Raw genomic sequence first — 22,023 nt, forward strand, 5'->3', positions numbered from 1 at the left:
ATCGTATCCTGGGCTGCATCACAAGAAGGGTGGCCAGTAGGTCAGGTGAGGTGATTCTGCCCTGATGAGACTGTGCTTGCAGTACAGCATCAACTCTGGGGTCCTCAGTACAAGAAGGACATGGGGGTGTACTGAGGAGGGCCACAAAAATGGCCAGGAGGGCTGGAACACATCTGCTGTGAGGAAAGACTGAGATAGTTGGGGTTCTTCAGCCTGGAGAAGGCTCCAGGGAGACCTTATAGCAGCCTGCTAGACTCTGGAGGGGGCCTACAAGAAAGATCGGGACAAACTTTGTACAAGGGCCTGTTGTGATGGGACAAGGGGTAATGGTTTTAAACTAAAAGAGGGAAAAATCAGGCTAGATAAAAGGCAGAAATTTTTGATGATGAGGGTGTTGAGACACTGGAACAGGTTGCCCAGAGAGACTGTAGGTGCCCCATCCCTGGAAACATTCAAGGTCAGGTGGGGCAGGGCTCTGGGCAACCTGATCGGGTTGAAGATGTCCCTGCTTATTGCAAGGGGGTTGGACTAGGTGGCCTTTAAAGGCCCCTTCCAGCCCAAACCATTCTATGATTCTATCCTATATGAAATAACATATTTGTTATGCTTTAAAGATTCAGACCTCTGAGACAGATGGAGACAAGCTTCATTTGGCACCACCACAGCCTGCAAAACAGTTTCTCATCTCGCCTCCAGCCTCCCCACCTGTAGGGTGGCAACCAATAGATGATGCAACACCTGTCATCAACTATGACCTCCTCTATGCGGTTTCTAAGCTAGGACCAGGTAAGCTTGTGATCCTTGCGTGAAAATGTGTCAGAAAAAGCAGAGGAGAAATAGCAGCGTAGATAATAACTGCAGAGGAAGTTGGCATAAGGCCTGTAAGTTGCATTAAAGCTTTGGATTTAAGTTGATGCATGTCAGCTGGTTCTTTGGTTAAGGATGAGTTTAACCATATTTACATACAGAATTATATGTTATCTGCAGCTTATGAATGCTGTTTGATTGAATAGCAGATCAAAGCTTGCTTACACAATTTATTGTGCTTGGGTTTATGCTTAGATGAGACAACTGATGGTTTAGGTGGGGACTGGACAAATGTTTGTCCATGAACTTGTGGACTTTTTGCTTTAAACTGCATCTGCTTGGTACTACATTCCAACATGCAAAATACCTCATCAAATGTTTAGGCGTTGTTGTATCTCCACCAGAGCAGAGAATCTCTCACATTAACAAGTTTGTCGAGAGAGGGCTACTGTTCCCCGATCCTGGCAGGATTGCTCTGTTAGAACTGCCAGCTTTCTGTTGGAAACTGTATGCAGAAGGGATGGGGTAAGGTGTAGTCTCTGTTACCGTAGGATAGATGTCGGTGGGTAATGCAGGTAGGCTTTCTTCTGTCTTCCCATCTTCAGCTAATGCCAGGAATTGGAGCTAGGAGGGATTTTCAAAACAGTGCTTTCCCTTAGAAAATGCTCATCTGATGAAACCAAAATTTTTCATAGGAGAGGATTACTTTTGATTTAATTGAGTCATCTTTGCAAATCATTTTCCTTCAAAGCTGTTAAAGCATCCTCTTCTAAAATATTCAAAATGGAAAATGTTCCAGTTTCAGGTCTGAGCAGTATGATTTAGAAAATAGTCTAATTTATATTCATAAACCACAAGAAAAAATAACTTATTAAATTATTTTCATACTGAAATAAAACACTTCAGATCCAATCTAATAACAATTGGAGGAGGTGAGCTCATGAAAATTTATCAGTTTATTTTTGAAATTCTTGTGGGATGAGAGAATGCTTTCTCCCCAGCTGTACTGAAAATGGTTCTTGCTTGTTCTGAGTAGCTTGCAGTTGCAGACATCACTGGGGCTTTTGTGTAACTGCACCAGAGTAACCCAGAGCTGAAGTGCGTGGGGTGCAGGAAGAGATGTTTTGCAGATTTATCTCACATCTTTTTCACATGGGATCTCTCACAAGGGGAAAATATGTATCAGGAGAACATCAGAAATTCCTGTGTTTTATTCCCTTTCAGCAGGGAAGCCCATAGAAAAGGACTGTCAGGTGTAAGACTTCATACTATATTGCTTATTGTTATTTCCTGAATTGATGTGTTGTTTCTAAACTGCTGAATAAAAGAAAAACAAAAAACTGTTTGTTTTTTTTCCTTTGATGCAGCAGTGTTGTAAATGGAAGCATGTAAATGAATTCCCAAACTAGCTGGGTAATAAATCAATTCCTGTTCTAGAGCAGTGGAATGTGAATTATCACTCATTGTCCCACACTCTGGGACAGCTTTGCGTGAAGGTCATATTCACCCATATTTAAGGAGCCTGCAGGGAGCAATATGAAAAGTCATTGTGTGCTCTCTCTATTTTTAGCACTTGTTAGAGAGATCAATTTTAGTTAACTGCAGTGGTGGTTTTAAAATAGTGTTGCAGTTCTCGGTTCTCAGTTGTGCATTTACTATGTTTAGAATTTCATTGAAAAACAAATCCCACCAAAATTCATTTCTCAGTATCACATCAGTAAAACATGCTGCTGTACATCAAATAACACTGTTAGCCTCAGCTAAGTTAGCGAGGTGTTTGGTTTTTTTTTCAGTCAAGCAAAAAACAGAATAAAAATATAACTGTGGCTTATTAGCTATCAAAAAATGCTCACTGGCACAGTGAGTTTAAAGAACTGTGACCGTTAGAACTTGACTTCTACGTCTTTAACTTGTGAGGTGTCTTCGCTGTATTAAATACAGTGATTTGGTAATTTCAGCGTGGTGAGGACCAGCAAAACTGATTTGAGCGTGTAAACAGCAAACAGTTTCTGTTATGTCCTCACTACAAGATGAGTTTTACTGACCTACTTCGCTGGGAACATAAGGTACATCGCTTGGACACAGACGCACGCTACTTCCACATTCCATGAATACAGGTCATCTCCTTTCACACTACACTGCCATAATCATCACAGCCACAAAAGTAAAGACTAAAACTGTCCCAAGGTGTAAAGGCTGGGAGATTCGCTCCAGAGTAATAAGAATAGGAAGCTAGTTAACAGATTTATGGTGTGCCATCTTTTTTCCAAGCTCAGTTTTGGGACAGGTTTGGGGGTTTTTTTGTTTGTTTTGATTTGGTTTTTTGTTTGTTTGTTTCTGGGTTAATTTTTTGTATTGGGTTTATTTTGCAGCCTTGTGCCTGCAGCAGTGACTGCCTGGCATCTCAGAGGTCTATCAGGAAAGGTTTGTTTTTGCTGTGCACAAAAAGAAGCTGGCTTTTGGTCCTTCAACATTAAACTGAGTTCAATAGTGCATTTTCTTCTCAGGGAAGGTCAGGGCGTATTTAATTAAGTTTCGGGTTGATTTATGTATGTTCTTACTTTCTGCAGTTGCAGAAATTGAGCTTTAAATGAGGCATGAACAGAACGCTATAGACCAGTCAGTGCCGGATCTGTGGCTATGCCTGGTTCTGACCACCAGCCTACAATTTTTTCAACATATTGCAAACAAAGAAGTGTGATTGTTAATCTCTTTGATGAAAGGCGCTTCCACTGTCAAGAGAACTTCCAGTAGTTTGAAATACTGATGAAGATACAAAGGCATGGCACTGAACTGGGGTGGTAGTTTGGCTGTTTGCCTCCTGGCCTGACTTGGACCTAACTCTATCCTACACCTACAGGAACTCTTGCAACCTACCAAGCTGTTGTCTGGTCTAGGCCCTGATGTCTCTTCCATAACATCTTACAAGGTTTTAGTTTCATCCACTGAGGAATACAGGAAATAATTCAGGAAGTAATTTTATATGAGAAATACTTGTAAGGGGGTGGGGTGGTGGTGGTGGAATCTCCAGGTCCAGGCTGTGTGTATACAGAAGAGCTGCTCCTCTCAAAGAAAAGGCAGCTACGTTTGCTCTGCCATTTGTTAGTGCAGCGGTTTACAAACCGTTCTCTTGGCATTAGAATAAACCCTTTCTTTTCTGAAAAGCAATCCTACCCTCTCCCTGTCTGCTCCCCAACCTGTGTATTTCTTCTCTCCTTTTGCCATTGCCTCTTTCAAACTTGTCACCCCAATTTCTTCACAACAGACTGCCCTGTACTCTCTCACTTCCTAACTCTGCACTCCGGAGTGCTTTTCCCCAGGACCCCGGGTGCCACCCTGGCCTCCCCTTGCCAATCTCAGCTCCTGCCTGCTGCCCACACTGTGGCTGCTCAAACAAATTGCCTTTCTCCCATGGCTTTGGTTCACGGATCAAGGCTCCACCGATGAGACCTGCACTTTACCACACACAATATAGGTCAGGGTCCTGAGTACTAACCTGTTCCGTGTGCTCCCTGGTGCAGTTTTCCCCTCAGTCAGCGCTGGCCTCCACAATTTCAGGCACTGTTTGAAAACCAGTACAGGCTGGGCACCACCTCCAATAGCCCATGTAGACCAGTTTGTACCAGTGTTGGTCCTCTCCGCTGAGGTTTTCCGGTCCCTCATCAGCATTCCAGCAGCCTTTGCATCTCCTAAACGCCCTCAAGCTATGCTCCAGGTTGTCTAAAATATATTTTTCGCATTATGAAAGCACCATTTGAAGTGTTACACATGGTAGCTCTTGGGACGCAGAGGAGAGCCTGCAGCAGCCTGTGCCACTTGGCTGCTGGCTCTGTGAATGGTGAGGGGTCAGAGGAGGGCTTGGGTCAGGGTTTCACTTTCATCTCCACACAATTATAGTGTAGCTGTTCCTGCCATGCTCTAGCTGGGCTTCTTGAGGGGGATATATAGCTCTTGCCCCTGCTCCACCACTTCCGCAGGGAAGGGGAAAACGGGGAAGAGCAGGACCCTGCCCAGTAAATGCTGCACACAGGGATTTCAAACCATGTCTCATGTGGCAAGTTTTCTACACCCAAGTGTTTTCAAACCTAGTGTTTGTTCTCACTGATTCAAAGGAAATACTAAAAATGTGACTTCCAGAGAGGAGGAAAAGGGGGTGGAAGAACAAGCAGATGTGGGATAGTTACAGTTTTCCATTTCTGTCCTCCTTCTCCCCTCTGTTCTGTGGCTGTGTCTGCCCTTCCCTCCCTTTGCCATGGGCAGGGTACAGGAGAGCTGCTGGGTGTAGACTTTCTCTCTGCCTTGTTCTGCTGGCCAGGAGAGGAGGATGTCCTTCTGCAACATCCGTAATGGGCTTCCAGAGAGCACCTCCTCCATTTTGTGTACGGCAGAACCATGTAGCAGAGGTATTGTATGGTGTATGGGAAGGGTTGAATCCCTTTCTGCATAAACAAGTACCTGTACAAAGGACCACATGTTATTTGTACTGTATTATTTGTAAAGCATTTGGATAAAGGGACTGTAAGTAGAAGGCATTTTTTTGATGCTAATGACACATTTAACCTGGAGTGAACAGCTCTGGACTCATTAACCTTTGATCATGAGGCATAATCGGGGACAAAGTAGCTGCACAGTATCATTACCATTTCTTCATTATTAATTAAATATATGGACATATTCTTTGCTGGACAAAACCGCCTCATTAGACAAGAGCTCTGTACACCGTCAATGAAAGGTCATAGTACTGATTCACAGAGATGGAAAATCATGTGCTGTTATTTTTGATTCTGAAATATCCTAAGTTGCTTTTTTGCTGTTCTTGTGGTCGTCTTTCTTGTGTTACCTGAGGCTGTGGGTTTGCTTGTGGTTAATGTGGTCACAAAAGGTAGTGCCATTGTTGAATGGTGAAACTTCACATTCCTTTTTTTTTTTTTTTTCCTTATGCGAAGCAGATAAATAGAGGAACATCACTGCTATTTTTAAGGGCTTTGTTAGGAGCATTTCTGACAGATCTGTATGGTGGAGGTGCCAGTGCTTAATTCTTCCCTGCATTATATCCTGAAAGCAGAGTTCAGATGTTCAAGCATATTTCATAAATTTTGTGCTACTTTTCTGAGTAAATGTCTATTGTTATCTCAGCTTACGTGAATATTTAAACAACTTATTATTAAGGGATAGAGAGAGTACAAAGCCTGCTGCAAGAGAAGGGCCTGTCTCCCCAGAATCCTTTGGCTTAACCTGTAAGAGTTCTCCAGGCAAGTGGGAGACATAGGAGCAGTGGGGCGATGTAGGGCCTGAGAGTGCAAAAGGAGGCAGCATCAGCGACAGCTGAATGAGGTAAGTGGAAAAAGGCTTGAGTGATATTAACTACAGAAGCTGGTGAGTCTTAACCATGCTAACTCGACTTGCTACTCTTAGCGTGGGACAACCTAAATTTTGTAAACTTAATTGCAGTTATGTTTACATTTTGAATCTCAAAACTTAACTGCTATGGATTTAGCTCAAATTTTTTTCTAATGCTGGAGGTGTTTTTTCAGAGGAAAGAAAAAACATAGAAAAAAGCAGCTGGGAGGGGGTAATCGGGCTGTATCTTTTGGATTTTTATTTTTATTTATTACCTCAGTATTTTTCTGCAAACAATGGTTACATTGAGGAACAAGATGCAGCTGTATAAAAGTCCCGTAGCTGTCCTGTTCCTAGTTCAGCCATAAAAAGGTTTTCTGCAGTTTGAGCCACAGTTCTGCAGGCATGAATAATAGTGAGCACAGAACTGAGTCTGCAGCTCATTTATGCTCAGAAATAACTGTATGACTTTAAAACCTAATTTATGAGTGCATCACATTTTGATTTGCAAAGTGACACTAATTGCTGTTGCAGTTACTTGTGCCAGGGGCATCTGAATATTTTCCCTTGTGTCTGTACTTATTTCCACTGTTCTGTTGCAGCAGAAAGAGTCCTTCTGGGAAGGATCTGAACAGTAAAAGAATGTGGCATTTGAACTGGGATTATTACCTTTTAAGAGGGCGGTGAATCAGATTTACTTCATGGTGCTGGTGTATGAGGCGAGGGCCCAGCGTTGTGTGTGTGCAGCACCGCAGAGCTCCTTGTAGCTGACAGTGACCAATGCAGCCTTCAGTGCTGGTTGGCAGCATTGACGTCAGCCCATAGCTGAGAAATTAAGCTGAAGCCCACAGGGAAAAGAGGCAAAGAAAAACCATATAATTTCTCAATGCAGCACAACCAAGCTATTTCTCTTTTTATATTTTAGCCTATCAGCAAGACCTGTAATGCTTTGCTCAATTTGGATTCAGAGGAAAGGCTGCCAAAAATAGAGCAGTTAAATGTCAACATTAATGGTATCACAGCAGTAAAATATTTCTCACAGCAAGATGCCTGACTTAGAGCTATTATTCACTAGTTGCCTCCTATTTTTTAGGCAAAAATGCAGCATGTCCTCTAGTTGCAAGCCACGCAGTCTTATTTGGACCAAGAATTTGTCAGCACAAATAGCATGTGAGCACAGTCCCAGAGCCGCCTGTGCTAACACAGGACAAAACCTGCAACCCCTTCCTCACCCAAATTAGTCTGTCACAAACTTACCAATAAATAAAAATCCCAATTAGTGACAGGAGCAAACTAAAGCGCTCTGAGGTGGGGACTGCCATTTCACTCTCATGGTACGACCCCTAGTACTGCCGGGTTCTGCCTGTGATGCAGGTGTTTAGGGGCTGCTGCACCACAAATACAGGTCAGCTGGGTATACTGGGACCTCGCCTTCCTCAGCTCAGAGTCTCTTGCAGGCGATATGCAGTGGTTCTGGAGCAGTCTTATGAAAAAAAGTAAATCAAAGCTATCAGGTGTGCCTGTGGTCACTGTAAGCCTGTTTTAATTTGGCTGTGGCTTACGGGTCTTGGAGATGAGAGTGATGACATAGTCCGAAGTGGGGCAGCACATTATCAGGAACAGTTTCTAGTTTTAGTCCTGCAAATGGGTGTTTGTCACCTCTGAGAGACCAAGTCATCCTGTCAGAAATGTGACCGTCGGGACTTTTTTTCTTTACAGTCTTAAATTAATTTCTTGCAATTTAATAGCTAACGCCTACTTGCATCCTGCGTACAATCCAAAACACATTTAGTGCCAACAGACTGAATGCAGGGCTGAAAGTCCTGTGTCTGATCCTGATCTTCCTTTGTTCACTTGTGGACTCCTACGGGTAACCACCTAAGCCATATTCATCTTCCTCGCAGGAGTACTGGATGGAGACTTAAATAAGGAATGTATATGGATAGAATATCTAATATACCCTTTACGCGCTTAGCCTGCTAGCGAGCATCTATAGACTGTACTTTGTAATCTCATCAGTAGAGACAAAATTTGTTACAGCCCCAGCTAAAGAGCTTTGAATCTCAAAATCCATATGGAGTAGATATATGTATTGTTTTATTTTTGGAGCAAGTGGACCAAGTGTTGATGTCTGTCTGGAGGTGACAAGTTGCAAAATCTAGTGGACTTTACTTGGGCGTGGAGCCACGCTAGACTGAAAGTAGACAAACAAAAGACAAGTGAAAAACAGCCCCAACCCAATGGGTGTGATATGGCTTCAGACCAAACGTTTGGTAGGTTGGATTCCAGTCCCTCTTCTTAACCATGATCTTCTGTGTTCTCTTTGTGTTTTTTCCAGAGCTGTTGGCCACTAATACTGGTGCAAAACACTATTATAGACGCCAGGGTATTTAATTATGCCTTGCAGACCAATGATCACTGCCCCCCTGGGGGCAGGATACCCAGAATCTATCGTGACAGCCGATACAGCCTAGCCATCCTTGCCCTCACCTGTATTTAGGAGCAGCACACACTTGCCTACGCTGTCCAGGTGCAGGAGTATTCTGCACTCCAGGTGCGCCATGAGCTGTGCTGCTACTCAGGCTATCATCTCTTGATCTGTTTTTGTCTGCTTCCAGGAGAGAAATACGAGCTGCACGCAGGAACAGAGTCGACTCCCAGTGTGGTAGTGCACGTCTGCGACAGCGACATGGAAGAAGATGAGGACCCAAAGAATTCTCCAAAGCCAAAAATCATTCAAACTCGACGCCCTGGTCTGCCGCCTCCTGTATCTAACTGAGCCTCTCCGGCAGAAGCAGCACTTCTCTCCTCCAGCACAGCTCTTGGTTTTTGTTCGCTTTGTTCTGTTGAAAGGCAGCCATTGCCTTTTGAGTACCAGGACATTAAACTCATTGAAATCCCTTCACTGTAATCAAGCCTATGTAATAAAAGGGCTAGGAAAAAGATCTTTGTATATGTAACCATATCACACACCAACTAATAGATTTTTCTGGAAAGGACAAAACAAGGTTGCAGAAACAAGGGAGCTTTCAGTCTGAGGATTTTTTTCACAGCTATAATTTGCAAGCTTAAAAATCACTCCCAGAGAGATCTTTCAGGGTGAGCAATTAGGCAGATACCAGGCTTGATATTCAGACTCCCAGAATACTTGCTGCTGCCCTTCACCAAGCAGCCTGCTCCTCTGACCTCCTCAGTTCCCCAGCAGATCGTAGTCTTTCCCACTTTTTTTTTTTCCTTTCTGGTTTTAATTTTAGGAGGTATGTGTGTTTGTAAATCCACTAGCAGCTTGGTGGCCTTTATCCCCCTGGAATTTTCTGTAAGGAATACTATCTTTGCAACATTTTTAGGAACAGCAGAAAAACACCCTTTTCCACCAACAGTTGTGGAGTACACTGGTCCTAAACGGTGGAGGGGATGTGGGGCAGAGGGGGGAGGCAGTGGCTCGCAGGACAGCCTGGCGTCTTTCAGTTCTCTCTGAGGAGGAGGGAGCCAGAATATCAATAGGGATTGTAATTTTATTTTCCATGAAGATATGAGCAGTACTTCGCTCTGATTTGAGGAGAAAGAGAAGCTAACAGACTGCTTGTTGAAGATGGCATTCATTGCTCTCATAGCTGTAAGTTCTAGTAATGATACAGGCTGAATCCTTTCCTAGTGGTGTGTTGAATAGCCCTGAAACTGTTAGTAATTACTCATACATCTCATATTCAGAACTTTTCCCTCCCCACTTCCTGTGCTTTAAGGCCCTTTTTGAGCTGTATGCAGTTTGGGTTTGTGGAGGTGAGGAGAGGTTAGTTGGTGTTCTTTTGTTGGTTTTCTCTCTCTCTTTTTTTTTTTTTTTTTTTTTTTAAGGGCAAAGAAAACAGGACCATAATTACACACTTGAGATTAGACTGCATGCAATTGAATCCCCTTTTTTCACTCTGTCCTGCATGTTTCTTTCACTTGCAATGTGTACTGGGTTACAAAAATTGTTCTGTGTTTTCATCATGGCTGACAGCAGACAGATACCAGATTCCCTGTCTGGCAGACCTTCCATGATGATTTTTTTTTTATGCATACTTGTCATTTTGAGAACATATTTTCTAGACATTTGAGCTCAGATTTTGCATATATTTAAGCATGCGCTTAATTTATGCACATGAGTAGTTCCACTGAAATTAATACTGCAGAAAACTGAGCATATGTGTAAGACACAGTGGGATTTTTAAGCTAATTAGCTGCAACTGTACTCCCAAAAGTGACTATAAAATGGCACAGTGAGATCCCGCAGATACTTTACAAGTTAAAAAAGTAAATACATCTTGGAAGCTCCTTCTAGGATCTGAAAAGTCAGCTTAGGTTCTGTAATCAAGATTTTTGTCATAAAACCTAATGATGAGGTTTTTGAGGGAGGGTTCCATTCCATCCTTAATTAGCAGTGAGGCTACAAGCTCCAGCAGAGTCAGGTCCCCCTTGATGGGGCATTGCCTCTGCAGTACTTCAGAAAGAAAAGCACGGCGCTTTGTCGATGAAGATGGGAAATGCCATCCTCGACATGCACGGTGAGGACATTCTGAGGATGAGGGCTTACTGTTCTCATACAGTTCATTCTCTGACTGCCTCTGCCCCCTAATACTCCTGTTGAGATGTAGTGCTTTACTTAGCGTGTATTTATAACGTGATACTTGTTACTGCATTATGGACATCGTTGTGTGTGTGTTACACTAATAGAAGCACATCAAATACAGCAGAGGCTGAAAAAAAATGGAGCTTCAGTATCCTCATGGTAACTGTGTAAAGTTGTCTTAAAGTAACTCCTTAGAGATTTTACTTCAATTATTTTTTTTCAGTGATGCATTTAGAATTGGTTTAAATAAATAAATTGTCACTCATTGCCCTAGGACTATACCCAGATGTTCCTGTCAAAATCGCCGTCACAGGCCACCTACAGTATTTCAGGAGTAACACCACTGTCTTTTTCCAGAACACACAGAATGCTAAGGTCTGTGGGGTTTCAACCAGTATAAACAGGGGGAGTAAGGTTTAAGCACATAAGGTTTTTTTGTTGATATATGCTGTATGGAAGAAATTACTGGCTGCATCCTCAACTGATGTAAGCAATCAGAGATCATCTCCAATTAAAGTTGATGCTCTGAATCTTTTTTACATGCAGAAGCGCTGGAGGCTGAATCTAGTCCTTGTATCCACGTACTCAAACTTGGGAGAGGCTTGGTTCTGAACTATGGACTTTGGCCTCAAATTATGTAAAACTATACTGCAAATTAAAGCATTGGATCTTAAATGTTCTTTCCTCAAAGTGTGTTTTCAGACAGATTTCAAACCAGGCCCCATTCAATGGCTACTCTTTTTTTAAAAAACCCAACTACATAGTGCTACCCAGGAGGGAGTGGAACGTGGCTCATTGGTTAAAGCACAGAAATAGAAACGCAGCTACAAACCTGAAAACTCAAAGAAGCAGGCTTCTACGTAACTTCTTGTAACTATAGTCAAAGCTTATCCATCACCTTTATATGATAAAATAATGTTTGTCGTAGAAATGTGTTTCAGGTGTCATGGAGCGATGTCCCTGTCATAAAAATAACAGCACTTGTGACTCTTACGCGAGCCCGGCATTTTGCTAAAGGCTGGTTTTTGCCTGGCACGGAAGAAAGGCTTCTTTCACTGAACGGTGACCATCCGGGAGGGTAGCTGTCCTCTTTCATTCAGTAATTCCCAGGCACAGCCCCTCCTGACCTCAGCAGGAATTTTTTTCTGTGCAGCCTTTATGAGCTCGGTCCCTCTGACTTGCACCTCTCACAGGGTGCCCGCAGCACTCAAGTAGCTTCCCTCGTGTTGTAATACTGTAAGAACGGGGTCCCTGTGCTACGTTACAGCTTCTGATGGACGGTGACATAGACTATGTCCTTTTAATTTCTTTTCCAAAGCAGGTGCCTGTGGGAGAGGCTGGCAGCAATGCCCTGGGGCCCTCTCTTGGGCAGACACTGCTCCTGCTGCTGCCTGGAAATTCCAGAAAGAAATTAGGGGAGTACAGTTGCTGTTTCTGTTGCCCACTGCCTGCTTGGCCTTTCTGACCTCTTCTGATACAAAATTCTAATGATTTCCGAAGCCGACTTAAGAGCATGAAAACCTTTACAATGCACAGAGAAAGGGCATTTTGGAGTCTGCTTTTTTGGAACAAAAGAACAAAGAATTTCTGTGGCCTTGATTTTTGTAATTGACAAGGTAGTACAAACTCCCCCCTTCCTAACATATACATACACGCTCAAGTATGCTTTGTTTTCAGCAAGAAAACATGGCAACAGCATCCCTTCCTCAACCATAACAAGACTACAGGCATAATTACTGTAAAGTGCTTTATGTTACAAAAATGATAAATTGTTTAACATTTATTGGATTCTAAATTGGGTGGGAGGCGTGAGTGGGTTTTATTTTGGTCTTTTTTCACCCCTCCTTCCCATTCTGCAACAGCAAAAAAGCTTTCTGCAAAAAGAAAGACTGTTCGTTGTAGAGAGTAACAGACTGAACCATCTTGCAAGACTTGATTACAGTGGTATGTCTGAGCACTGTGACAGGTTACCTTAGCGTTTCCATTATATTGTACATATTTTTGAAATATTCTATTTAGTCATATTTTATAGAAGTATTGAAAAGCTATTGGCTAATTAATCACTTTTACACTTGTATAATTCAGAGTTTAGTTTAAAATAAATACGGCAAACAATATTTTTGTGTTCTGCTTGCACTGGCATTTTGAAAAGCAACATTTAAAAAGTTAAACTATATTAATAAACTGACTAGCGTGGTATATACTACTGCTTGTTTAACTGGTAGAACTGAAAATGCTGAAGTGTGTGACATAGGCCAACCTCTGTTTCAGTAGAAATGAAGGTGAAAAAATAGCTCTCCTTGGCAAGATGTGCCGTGCCCCATTTTAAACTGCTGCAGTTTCAGAGTCATGTGAACTTGCACTGGCTTGCTGTGGATTTGGCTGGGTGTATGCAAAAAAAACCCCACAGCGCAGTCCCTGGTGAGCAGAAGCACCGAGAGCCAGTGTGGTTCTTCCTGTGCTGTTATAATAATGGCTAAATGCAGCGGGCGTGAGTGCTTCAGTAAGGAACGTGGCATCCAGGCTGGGGAAAACCGTCTGTTAATACTAATTATTACAAAAACTGAAACTAATTGTAGTCCCCTGCATCAATTTGTACTGGATCTTGCAAAGGATCAGAAACCAGGAGATGAGTTTGCTGACTGTCTTGTGAAATTCTTATATTTGGTCATTCAGATCTGCATTTGCAAAAATTATTACTAATTTTTTTTTCTGGGTGCCTGGCATGAAATACTTAGTTTCTCAAAAGGTGATTGTTCATGATTCTGAAAATCAGATCCGCTTAAGAAATCTTGTTGGAAACGTAAGCTCTGAGCTTGCCGATTCCTTGTGAAAAGATAGGCCCTGACCTCTGTTTTGACTATAAATAGTAATAGCCATCTTCTGGCGGAGCACTTTAGAGGCGAAATGCGCTACAGGAGGCCTGATTTATTCTTCACTTTTAAGCAACAAATGAGCTTTCCCCAACTACAGTAAGGTTCTCCTCCTGATCCAACTGAAATGCTGCATTACCTACATGCTGACTGTGGCTTTTCTGTCTTGTTTGGCACTGGACACAACCCCTGGAAATAAGCTTCGAGGCTTGGGTTGCAGATGGTAGAGGGCTGTACATCCCAGAGGATCACAAACTGGTCTTCGGTTGAGGACGTGACTGTACGTGTGTAACTTCAATACACAATTTGGACACGCAAAGAGGCAATATTTTATCCTGGGCTTTCGTGCAGCAGGTGATAATGTGCAACCTGACCCTGCATGGCGCTGACTAGTGAGATGTAAAAGCATTTCTCCCAGCTGCAGGAGGGGCCTGAAGCTTCTACGGCTCCCACCTTGATCACTCACAGCCGGAGCTCACTGTACTTTGTTACCAATACCGGGGCTATTGCTGTTCCTTGTGCAGCCTCCATTTTTTTGTCCCACAATCAAAGCAAGCGAAACGGTGATTGAAGGAGGGGGTGTTGGAAAGGGGAGTCTGTAGTTGCCAACTCGCACCCTGACGATCCACTCAACTTCTTAAAATGGATTCAGCAGCTCCCAAGGGTTGGGTTCTTTGCTATTTTACTGCCTGATCATCAAACCAGTAGTCGGTTTGGTGGTGTTACAGGTAGACTTATTGGAGCAGCTTGCTTGAAGTGAAGGCAGCGTCTGTCGCGCAGCTGAGGAGCCGGAACAAGCTTTCTATGGAAGAGGGGATTTAAGTAGGTTATTGTGGATATCGTGATGAGGGTTACAGTTATTTCAAATCACATCCTCTAAAGGACCTTTACTAAATTTATTTTTGTTCCTTCTTTAGTAGTAAACATTTTATCACTAAACATTTCGCCACTTCAGACTTTCTCTCATATATTAGTATGAATTTAAGACTTTCACATTTCCTTGATTCCCTTCTGCCTAAGAAATCCTGCTTGGGTAGCAAAACTAGGTATGGATTAAAGTCCCAGACAGATCATCATCTATACTCATCCTCACACAATGCTTTTGAATAACTAGTTAAGCTAGGGAAAAAAAAAAAAACCAACAACCCAACCCAAAAACAAACACTGCTTTTCGTGGTTTAGCACATCTTTGGGTGGGGAAGGGCAGGGGGGTAGTACAGCAGCTTCAAATATTCTAGGCTTCTCATAAAAGGAGATGTTTTTTCTAACATGAGCTGTGCTTTTTTTTTTTTTTTTTGTAAATACATGCAAACTGCAGCATACAGGAGTAAATTTACAAGGGAGGAAGTGTTGTAAAGGCTTTCCCACATGTCCATTTGAAGCGTTAAGTATGTTTGCTTTGGCTTGCAGGGGAGGGAAGCTTGCACTGCTAGAGGTAGAACAGCAGCAGCACTTCTGATGGAAAGGCAAGAGCCCCGAATGCTGCCACTGCAGAAGTGCTCAGAAAGCATTAAAAGACAGCTTTAATTAATCTCTCCGTTGTCTGTTTGTTCAGTTGCTACGCAGAGATTCTGGGGCTACAGTAAGAGTTATCTTCGTACAGGATTGTGTAGTGATGCAGTAGCTACAAAGCCTAGAATTGGGGACATGTGTTAGTGAGATTCTTGCTGGAGTAAGGCTGGGGAAGCTGTGAAGTGTGCGCAGGCCTCACCGTTAATGAAAAATGAAGATACTTAGAACCTGAAGGACAGAATTCAGGATTTAAATCCATGTAATTGAGAGCTGTATTAAGAAGGGCCCGTTTGCTCTCCATGAGTCAGGGGCTTCCTCACTCATCTGAGTAAGAGTATCCAGCAAGAAGAATTAAACTTCTTTATTATTGTACACTAGAAAATCAGCCTTGTTTTAACTAATTACTGTAATTGGTCATTTATCTAGTATGAGAAAGTTGTGTCTACATTAGTGTCACACAGATGTGTTCTCGCTATTCGGTTAATGAAGGTAGATGTTTTGAATCCATTTTAGAGCAGAGTTCTTGTTCAGAAACTTCTGAAAGAAATGCCGTCAGTAATGACTGACAGATCCTTCAGTGTCCATTTGGCAAGTTGTCCTGCTGTGGGTAGCTGCAGAAATATTTCATGTATGTTGTTGTAGATTTAAAAACATTACTCATGTTTTCATTCAAATGTCTGCATTTCTGACAGATGTGACATATCTGTATATATTATAAATCAATACTATTTTTAACCACATATTTTGTACAAATATTCACATTAGCTCTGTACATCAATGAAAATCTATTAAGGTATTAAACATTTTGGTGGAATTAGAAAACTCCTTGTCCATTCTTTGTTTTCATTTTATAACAGTGTTAAGCAGCTGAGCCATTTTTTGTATCCAAGATAAATATAATTTCCAACTATTTAGATCAGTGCCTTAAATCCATATACACCTATACCCTCTAGTGACTAGTTCCAGCCACTGCAGAAGTGTGCAGGTAACTGCTGTAGTTCCCCACACCTCTGGATCTGAGTGACTAGAAGCCAAAATTAACATTGGAGCCAGCAGTAAATGTGAGTACTATTTTTCCTACTTAATGGCAGTAGCTGTTGGTGTGAGGCAGCACACTGCTGTTGAAGGGCACGCAACTAGATGTCTCAATACACACAAGTGCAATATTATAATGTTTTTTTGTTTTGGTTTGGGTTTTACCCCTTTGTCCCCAGCTCCTGGTGTGGGTCGCTGTCAGGAATGAGATGATGAAGCTTGTGCCACAGATGTGGTTAACCTCAGTTTGCTCTGTAGAAAGCCACATACAAACAGCTTCTACCAATCACAGCAGCAGTATAGATTTCCAGTTTTCTACTAGTCTGTCTTGTACCTGTGACGGCACAACAGTAATGAAGGGGAGGGGGAAAAAAGATACTAAGAGAACAATTAAAAGAACCTTGTCTCCTACTACAGTTCTTAGAGCTGGGTAGAGCTGGGGTGAGGGGGGGGAAGGTATCACCCTTGCTTTAAGAATTTACGTACCAGGACCAGGCTTTGCCACTGCCCCAGGCTTGGGTGAGTCCCTTACCGCAGGAGCCTGGCCAGCTCAGTGATCTCCAGTTCATGAAGCCAAGCTGTAACTTTACACACAGAGGAGGGGAGGGAGCCAGAATCTTACCTGGATTACCAAGAACCTTACCTGTACACAGGTTACACCTGTTACAGGTACACCCTTTTCTACCTGCTTACTAATAATGTCCTGTGTTGGAGATGTGAAGCCTCCATAGGCTGCCATCAACAAGAAAGCAGGTTCATTCTGTATGGAAAAAAAACCACCTCAACCCCCAAACCCCCTGGTTTTGTTTTCTTTGCATTGTCATGCTTGTTTGCGCCAGGACATGTCAAATTAGGCTATAAAGTGATTAATAAGTAACATGTTCCTATGCATCAGTAAAAGTATAATGTTTTTTGTACACTGCCACAAAGTGGGGTAATAGATGTATGTACGTACATAAGGCACGGGCTTGGACCTACATGTAGCACAGATTCTCAACTAGTAAAGGTGGGAAACCCAGCTCGGATTTTTGTCCCATCCTGCAGTTCAGTTTCTAGTGAGATGGGGATGGATAAATTCATTTTCCTCTTCATTCCAGGGTATGGCTATGGGTCTTGAACATCACAACATGGGAAAAAGCATCTGCCAGGTAAAAAATGGAAAATCTGGAGCCTTTAGAACACAAAAGGAGAAAAAAGGCAGATAGTAACACCTGAATAAAATCACTTGTTTGTTTTGGGTTTTTTTTGGTTTGTTTGTGTTTTGGTTTGTTGGGTTTTGGTTTGTTTTTTTTTTAATGAAGAAGCACTTGCAGATATCCAGAAGGTGAATTTTGCTTCTTGCCTTTACAGTTGGGTCAAAGCACAGCTGCCCCAGCCTGGGCCCTGGTTTTTGCCTATTTAATCTACGACATGCAAGCGACTGCCTTACAACTTGCCCATCTTTAGACCTGCACAAGCACCGTTGATACGAAATTATTAAATTGAAATGATAAACTCAAATTGTAAAATTGAACGTATTTACAAGAATGTATTACAGGGAACCCCAAATCCCAATTAATTTCCCCCCAGAGAGGATCCAAAGTTGGACCCGAGTAACATCATGGGGTTAGGCTGGTTGAAAACATATCAAAGGGTAATCTTGTATGGAATTTAGAGTGGAGCAGAGAAATCTGAGAACCCTGGAAAATTATAGGAGGTAAAACAAGGAGAGAAAGAATCATCTTTGGCCTTTTATTTATAAGAGACTCTGTGTAGCGGCTCGTAAGTGGACTGATTTAGACCCTGAAAACAAAGGAAGCAGGATGCAATTTAATGTCTTTGCATTGGACAATCTGCACCAGATATCAGAAAAACACTTCAAAAGGCAGAAAGGGCAGGCAGAATGGTGATTTCACAGCTAGTGTCTATTGCCTACAAAGTATATATCAGAGATGAATTAGAAGAAAAAGAGAAAAAAAGCCAAGCCAAATTTCAAACCTTGTTGTTAGCTGGTTTAACTAATGGACAAGGATGAGGAAGAGGAATGAGTATCCGAGGGGGGGGAGGATGGAGAGGATGAGGTCAGGAGCAAGGACGAGGTGACCTGCCTCTTGGAACCAAACGATGTGCCTATTGCAGTCAGAAGGAATGTCCACTACTTGCAAGTGGGCAGAAAAGGGAGTCAGAAGGAGCAGTAGGAGTTATGACAGAAAATTGTTTAGATCGAAGGGGACCGGAGGCACCCATTACTATTTCCCCAGCCAATCATCTGGTTCCAGTTAAGCTGGGGAATAAAACAGATTTCTTGATAGACACTTGAGCTACTCATTCTGTAGTAACTAGCTGCATGGGACCTTTAAATAAAACCAAAATAAATTGTGTTGGTGTGACAGGGAGGGAGATCTGCAGGCCATTTTTACAGCCAATGGAATTATTGAATGGTGACGTGAAATTAATGCACAAATTTCTCTATGTTCCAGAATGTCCCTTACCTCTGCTTAGATAAGATCTGCTTTGTAAGTGAAATGCACAATTAACTTTTTCTGAGGACTCTGTCCAGTTGCATGTTCCTCCAGAAAATGCATGGAAAGCACAAATATGCCTGCTCATCGAAGAAAAACCTATGAAGGAAGAGACTTCTGATGAAGTTTTGGATGCAGTCATATAGCTAGGTTGGGCATTGGAAATCCCAGGATAAGTGAAAAACATGGATCCAGTAAAAACTGAGCTGAAACCAGGAGTACAACCAGTAAGAAAAAAACTAATATCCTGTAAAGTCAGAGGCCCGACAAGGATTGGAACCATTAATAAACTCTTTCTTGAAATTTGGTCTGTTACAAGAGCGTCAGTCAGAATTTAACACTCCAGTCCAGGTAAAAAAAACCAAACAACTAAATCTTTGGAATATAGATTGGTACAAGACTTATGAGAAGTTAATACCTGGATAGTCAATGTCCACCCAATAGTCCTAAATCCCTATACTTTCCTCACCTCAATACCAGAAACTAATATGTGTTTTACAGTGCTAGATCTGAAAGATGCTTTCTTTTGCATACTAGTGGATGAACACTCAACTTATCTTTGCTTTTGAATGGGATGCACAGGATGGAAGATGCAACTGTGCCAGATGGTCCTTCCCCAGGGATTCAAGAATAGCCCCACAATATTTGGTAATATTTTGGCAAAAGAATTGGAATGATGGTGTCATGAGTATGAAAACATTTCAATGTTACAGTATGTGGATGATACACTGATTGGAACAGATGCTCAGGAAGAGTGTTTGGAGGTGACTATAAGCTTACTGAATCTTTTTAGGCCTAGCAGGATATTGAGTTTCTAGAAAGAAGGCCCAAACCAGAAGAAGGGAAGCCCACTAGAAAGCTGGGTGCTGGCAGGTTAGAGGCGATATGCAGAATTGCTGTCCCCACCTCAAAGAAACAATTGTGAGGGTTTCTAAGAATGGCTGGATGGTGTTGGCTCTAGATTCCAAATTTTGGCTTGATAGCCAAACCTTATATGACCAGAAACAGTGTTAGAATGGACTCCAGAATGCCAAAAACCGTTTGATGAAATAAAAAGAAAGCTGATGGAAGCCCCCACATTGGGACTCCAAAATTTGCGGAAGCTGTTTCAGTCGCCTGTGCATGGAAGACAACAAGTGGCACTGAGAGTGCTTACACAGAAGGTAGGAAGCTGGAAGGGACTGGTGGGATACTTCTCCAAATAACTAAGGTGGCCTGTCTGTTTGAGAGCAGTACCTGCAACTGTAATTCTGATCAAAGCATCTCCAAATCTGACTCTGGGCCAACCCCTTAGTGTGTATGCACCCCACGCTGTGATCTCTCTCCTCAAAAATAAAGGACATTACTGGATTTCTCCAAGTGGATTGGCTCAGTATCAAGCAATGTTGTTGGAGCAAGATGATGTGATGCTCTCTCAAACATCTACCCGTAACCCAGATACTCTGCTTCTGACCTCAGAAACTGGAGAATTACATCACAACTGTTTGGCATTTATGGAACAAGTTCACTCCAGCAGGACAGACCTTTGAGATGAGCCATTATCTGAGGCAGAAATGGAACCGTTTACTGATGGAAGACAAAGCAGACTTAGCAACACTTCTGCCCAGAAGGCTGAATTAATAACCCTCACTCGACCCTTGAAATTAAGTCAAGGAGAGTCAACATTTATAAGGATTCGAAATATGCCTTTGGAGTTGTCCATGCACACAAGGCAATTTGGAACGAGAGAGAACTCCCAACTTCACACGGAACCCCAGTGAAATAGGGGACTGAAATTACGAAGTTGCTACAAGCAGTTCTCCTACCGAATAAAGTTGCAACAGTGCATTGTAAGGCACATCAAAATGGAGATATGAACATTGTAACAGGAAACCAAAGAGCAGATCCGTGTTAAGGGAACCAAACTTTGAAGGAGTTTAGTCCCAAAACCTCACATAGGTTTGTCCCCACCAAATGGTATAAAAAAAGAAGACCACCAATTAGCAGAACAATTGGACAGTACTAAAAATAAAGAAGAATAGTGGGAAACTCCTGGGAAAGCAGACACCTTGTTGCTTTTAGCAAAAAAGAAATTTGGGGGGGCCCAGGATGCGAAGATTTGTGGGCATAGTAGTTAAAAAGTGGGTAGTCTGCTGCACTAATAATCCTAAAATAGGAAAGAAAATACAAGGAAGGAACGTAAAGTGACGAATAACACCCAGAGAACACTGGCAAATAGATTCTACAGGACTAACGAGATACAATTGTTACAAATATTTATTGGTAAATACCTTTTCTGCTTGGTTAGAGGCTTTTTCTTGTCCTACCAACAAGGCTAAAGAAGTAGATAAGGTTTTATTAAAAGAAATTATACCTAGATTTGGTATACCAGGAGGGATTTCTTCAGATAATGGACCCCATTTTACAGCAGATGTACTACAGGGGGTGCCTATGTTTTTACAGATTGACTGGTAATAACATACCCCGTGGAAGCCACAATTTAGTAGAGATCTTAGAAATCTGATGGAAAAAAAAAAATGGCTAAAGAAAATATTACATCGTTTTGAATTCTTCCTTACTGGATGGTTGGCAAATCTACTTCAGACTATAATTATAAAAGTCACTTTTATTGTTATAATCTGTATTGCTTCGAGTTAGGAGATTAATTGTACAATCATCTGTAGGAATTCCCACAGTAATAGCTGAAATGAGCAGTCAGGCCTATGAAAAATCTTGTAGCCCCAAAGGGGGGAAATGATGTCAAACAATTAGTAAAAGTGAATGTGTTGTTAGGAGTTTGACTTGAAGACGACGAGAGCAAAGGAGTTGTTAAGGGTGAATTCAAGATACAAGCATTTTTGTACCTTAAGCACCAGCTGGTTCTCCGCTCCACCAGCACCACCACCAGCTGGAGGTTTACCACAAGAAGCACTAATTAGGGGACCGGTAATTGCAGCAGGGGGAGATCGCGACCACCGACTCAAGAAACCCCCCGGGCCCGAAAAGAAATGGAGACTGAGCGTGGGAACTAATTAACAAGAGAGAATGACTTGAGAAATAGGACACTGAGAAGGAATCGGGTAACTTGTCAGCAATGAAGGCGGGTACCTTTGGTTGTGAGCTGTGTGAGCAGCGGGAGGGTTTGTCAGTGGGGAGCTAGGCGGGGCGGGGGGCGCCACCTCACCCTCTACTTAGTGCAAATTAGAATAAAGGAATAACAAACAGCTCGGCCCGGGTGCGAGAACCGGGTGAGGAGCCCGCGGACGGGACAGCCCCGTGCAGCCAGCGCCTGCCCTCGCCGACCGCTCGTCTCCTCACAGCGGGGGGGAACGGCCGCCGCGCGCCCCCCTCACGGCGCCCGGACCGT

The 22,023-nt window shown here is 42.6% G+C and overlaps 1 protein-coding gene across 3 annotated transcripts in view; it reads left to right on the forward strand.

Moving 5' to 3' along the window:
- RCAN2 (regulator of calcineurin 2) overlaps positions 1-15,963 on the forward strand; it is a 92,461-nt gene extending 76,498 nt beyond the window's left edge. For all 3 annotated transcript variants that reach the window (XM_037392074.1, XM_037392075.1, XM_037392076.1), the window contains 2 exons: positions 615-786; positions 8,766-15,963. In XM_037392074.1, the coding sequence (XP_037247971.1) occupies positions 615-786; positions 8,766-8,926 (333 nt within the window). In that variant the 3' untranslated portion in view covers positions 8,927-15,963. The remainder of the gene's footprint in view (positions 1-614; positions 787-8,765) is intronic.
- The last annotated feature ends 6,060 nt before the right edge of the window (positions 15,964-22,023 follow it).

This window comes from Falco rusticolus, chromosome 6 (assembly GCF_015220075.1).
Source record: "Falco rusticolus isolate bFalRus1 chromosome 6, bFalRus1.pri, whole genome shotgun sequence".
NCBI classification, from domain to species: domain Eukaryota; kingdom Metazoa; phylum Chordata; class Aves; order Falconiformes; family Falconidae; genus Falco; species Falco rusticolus.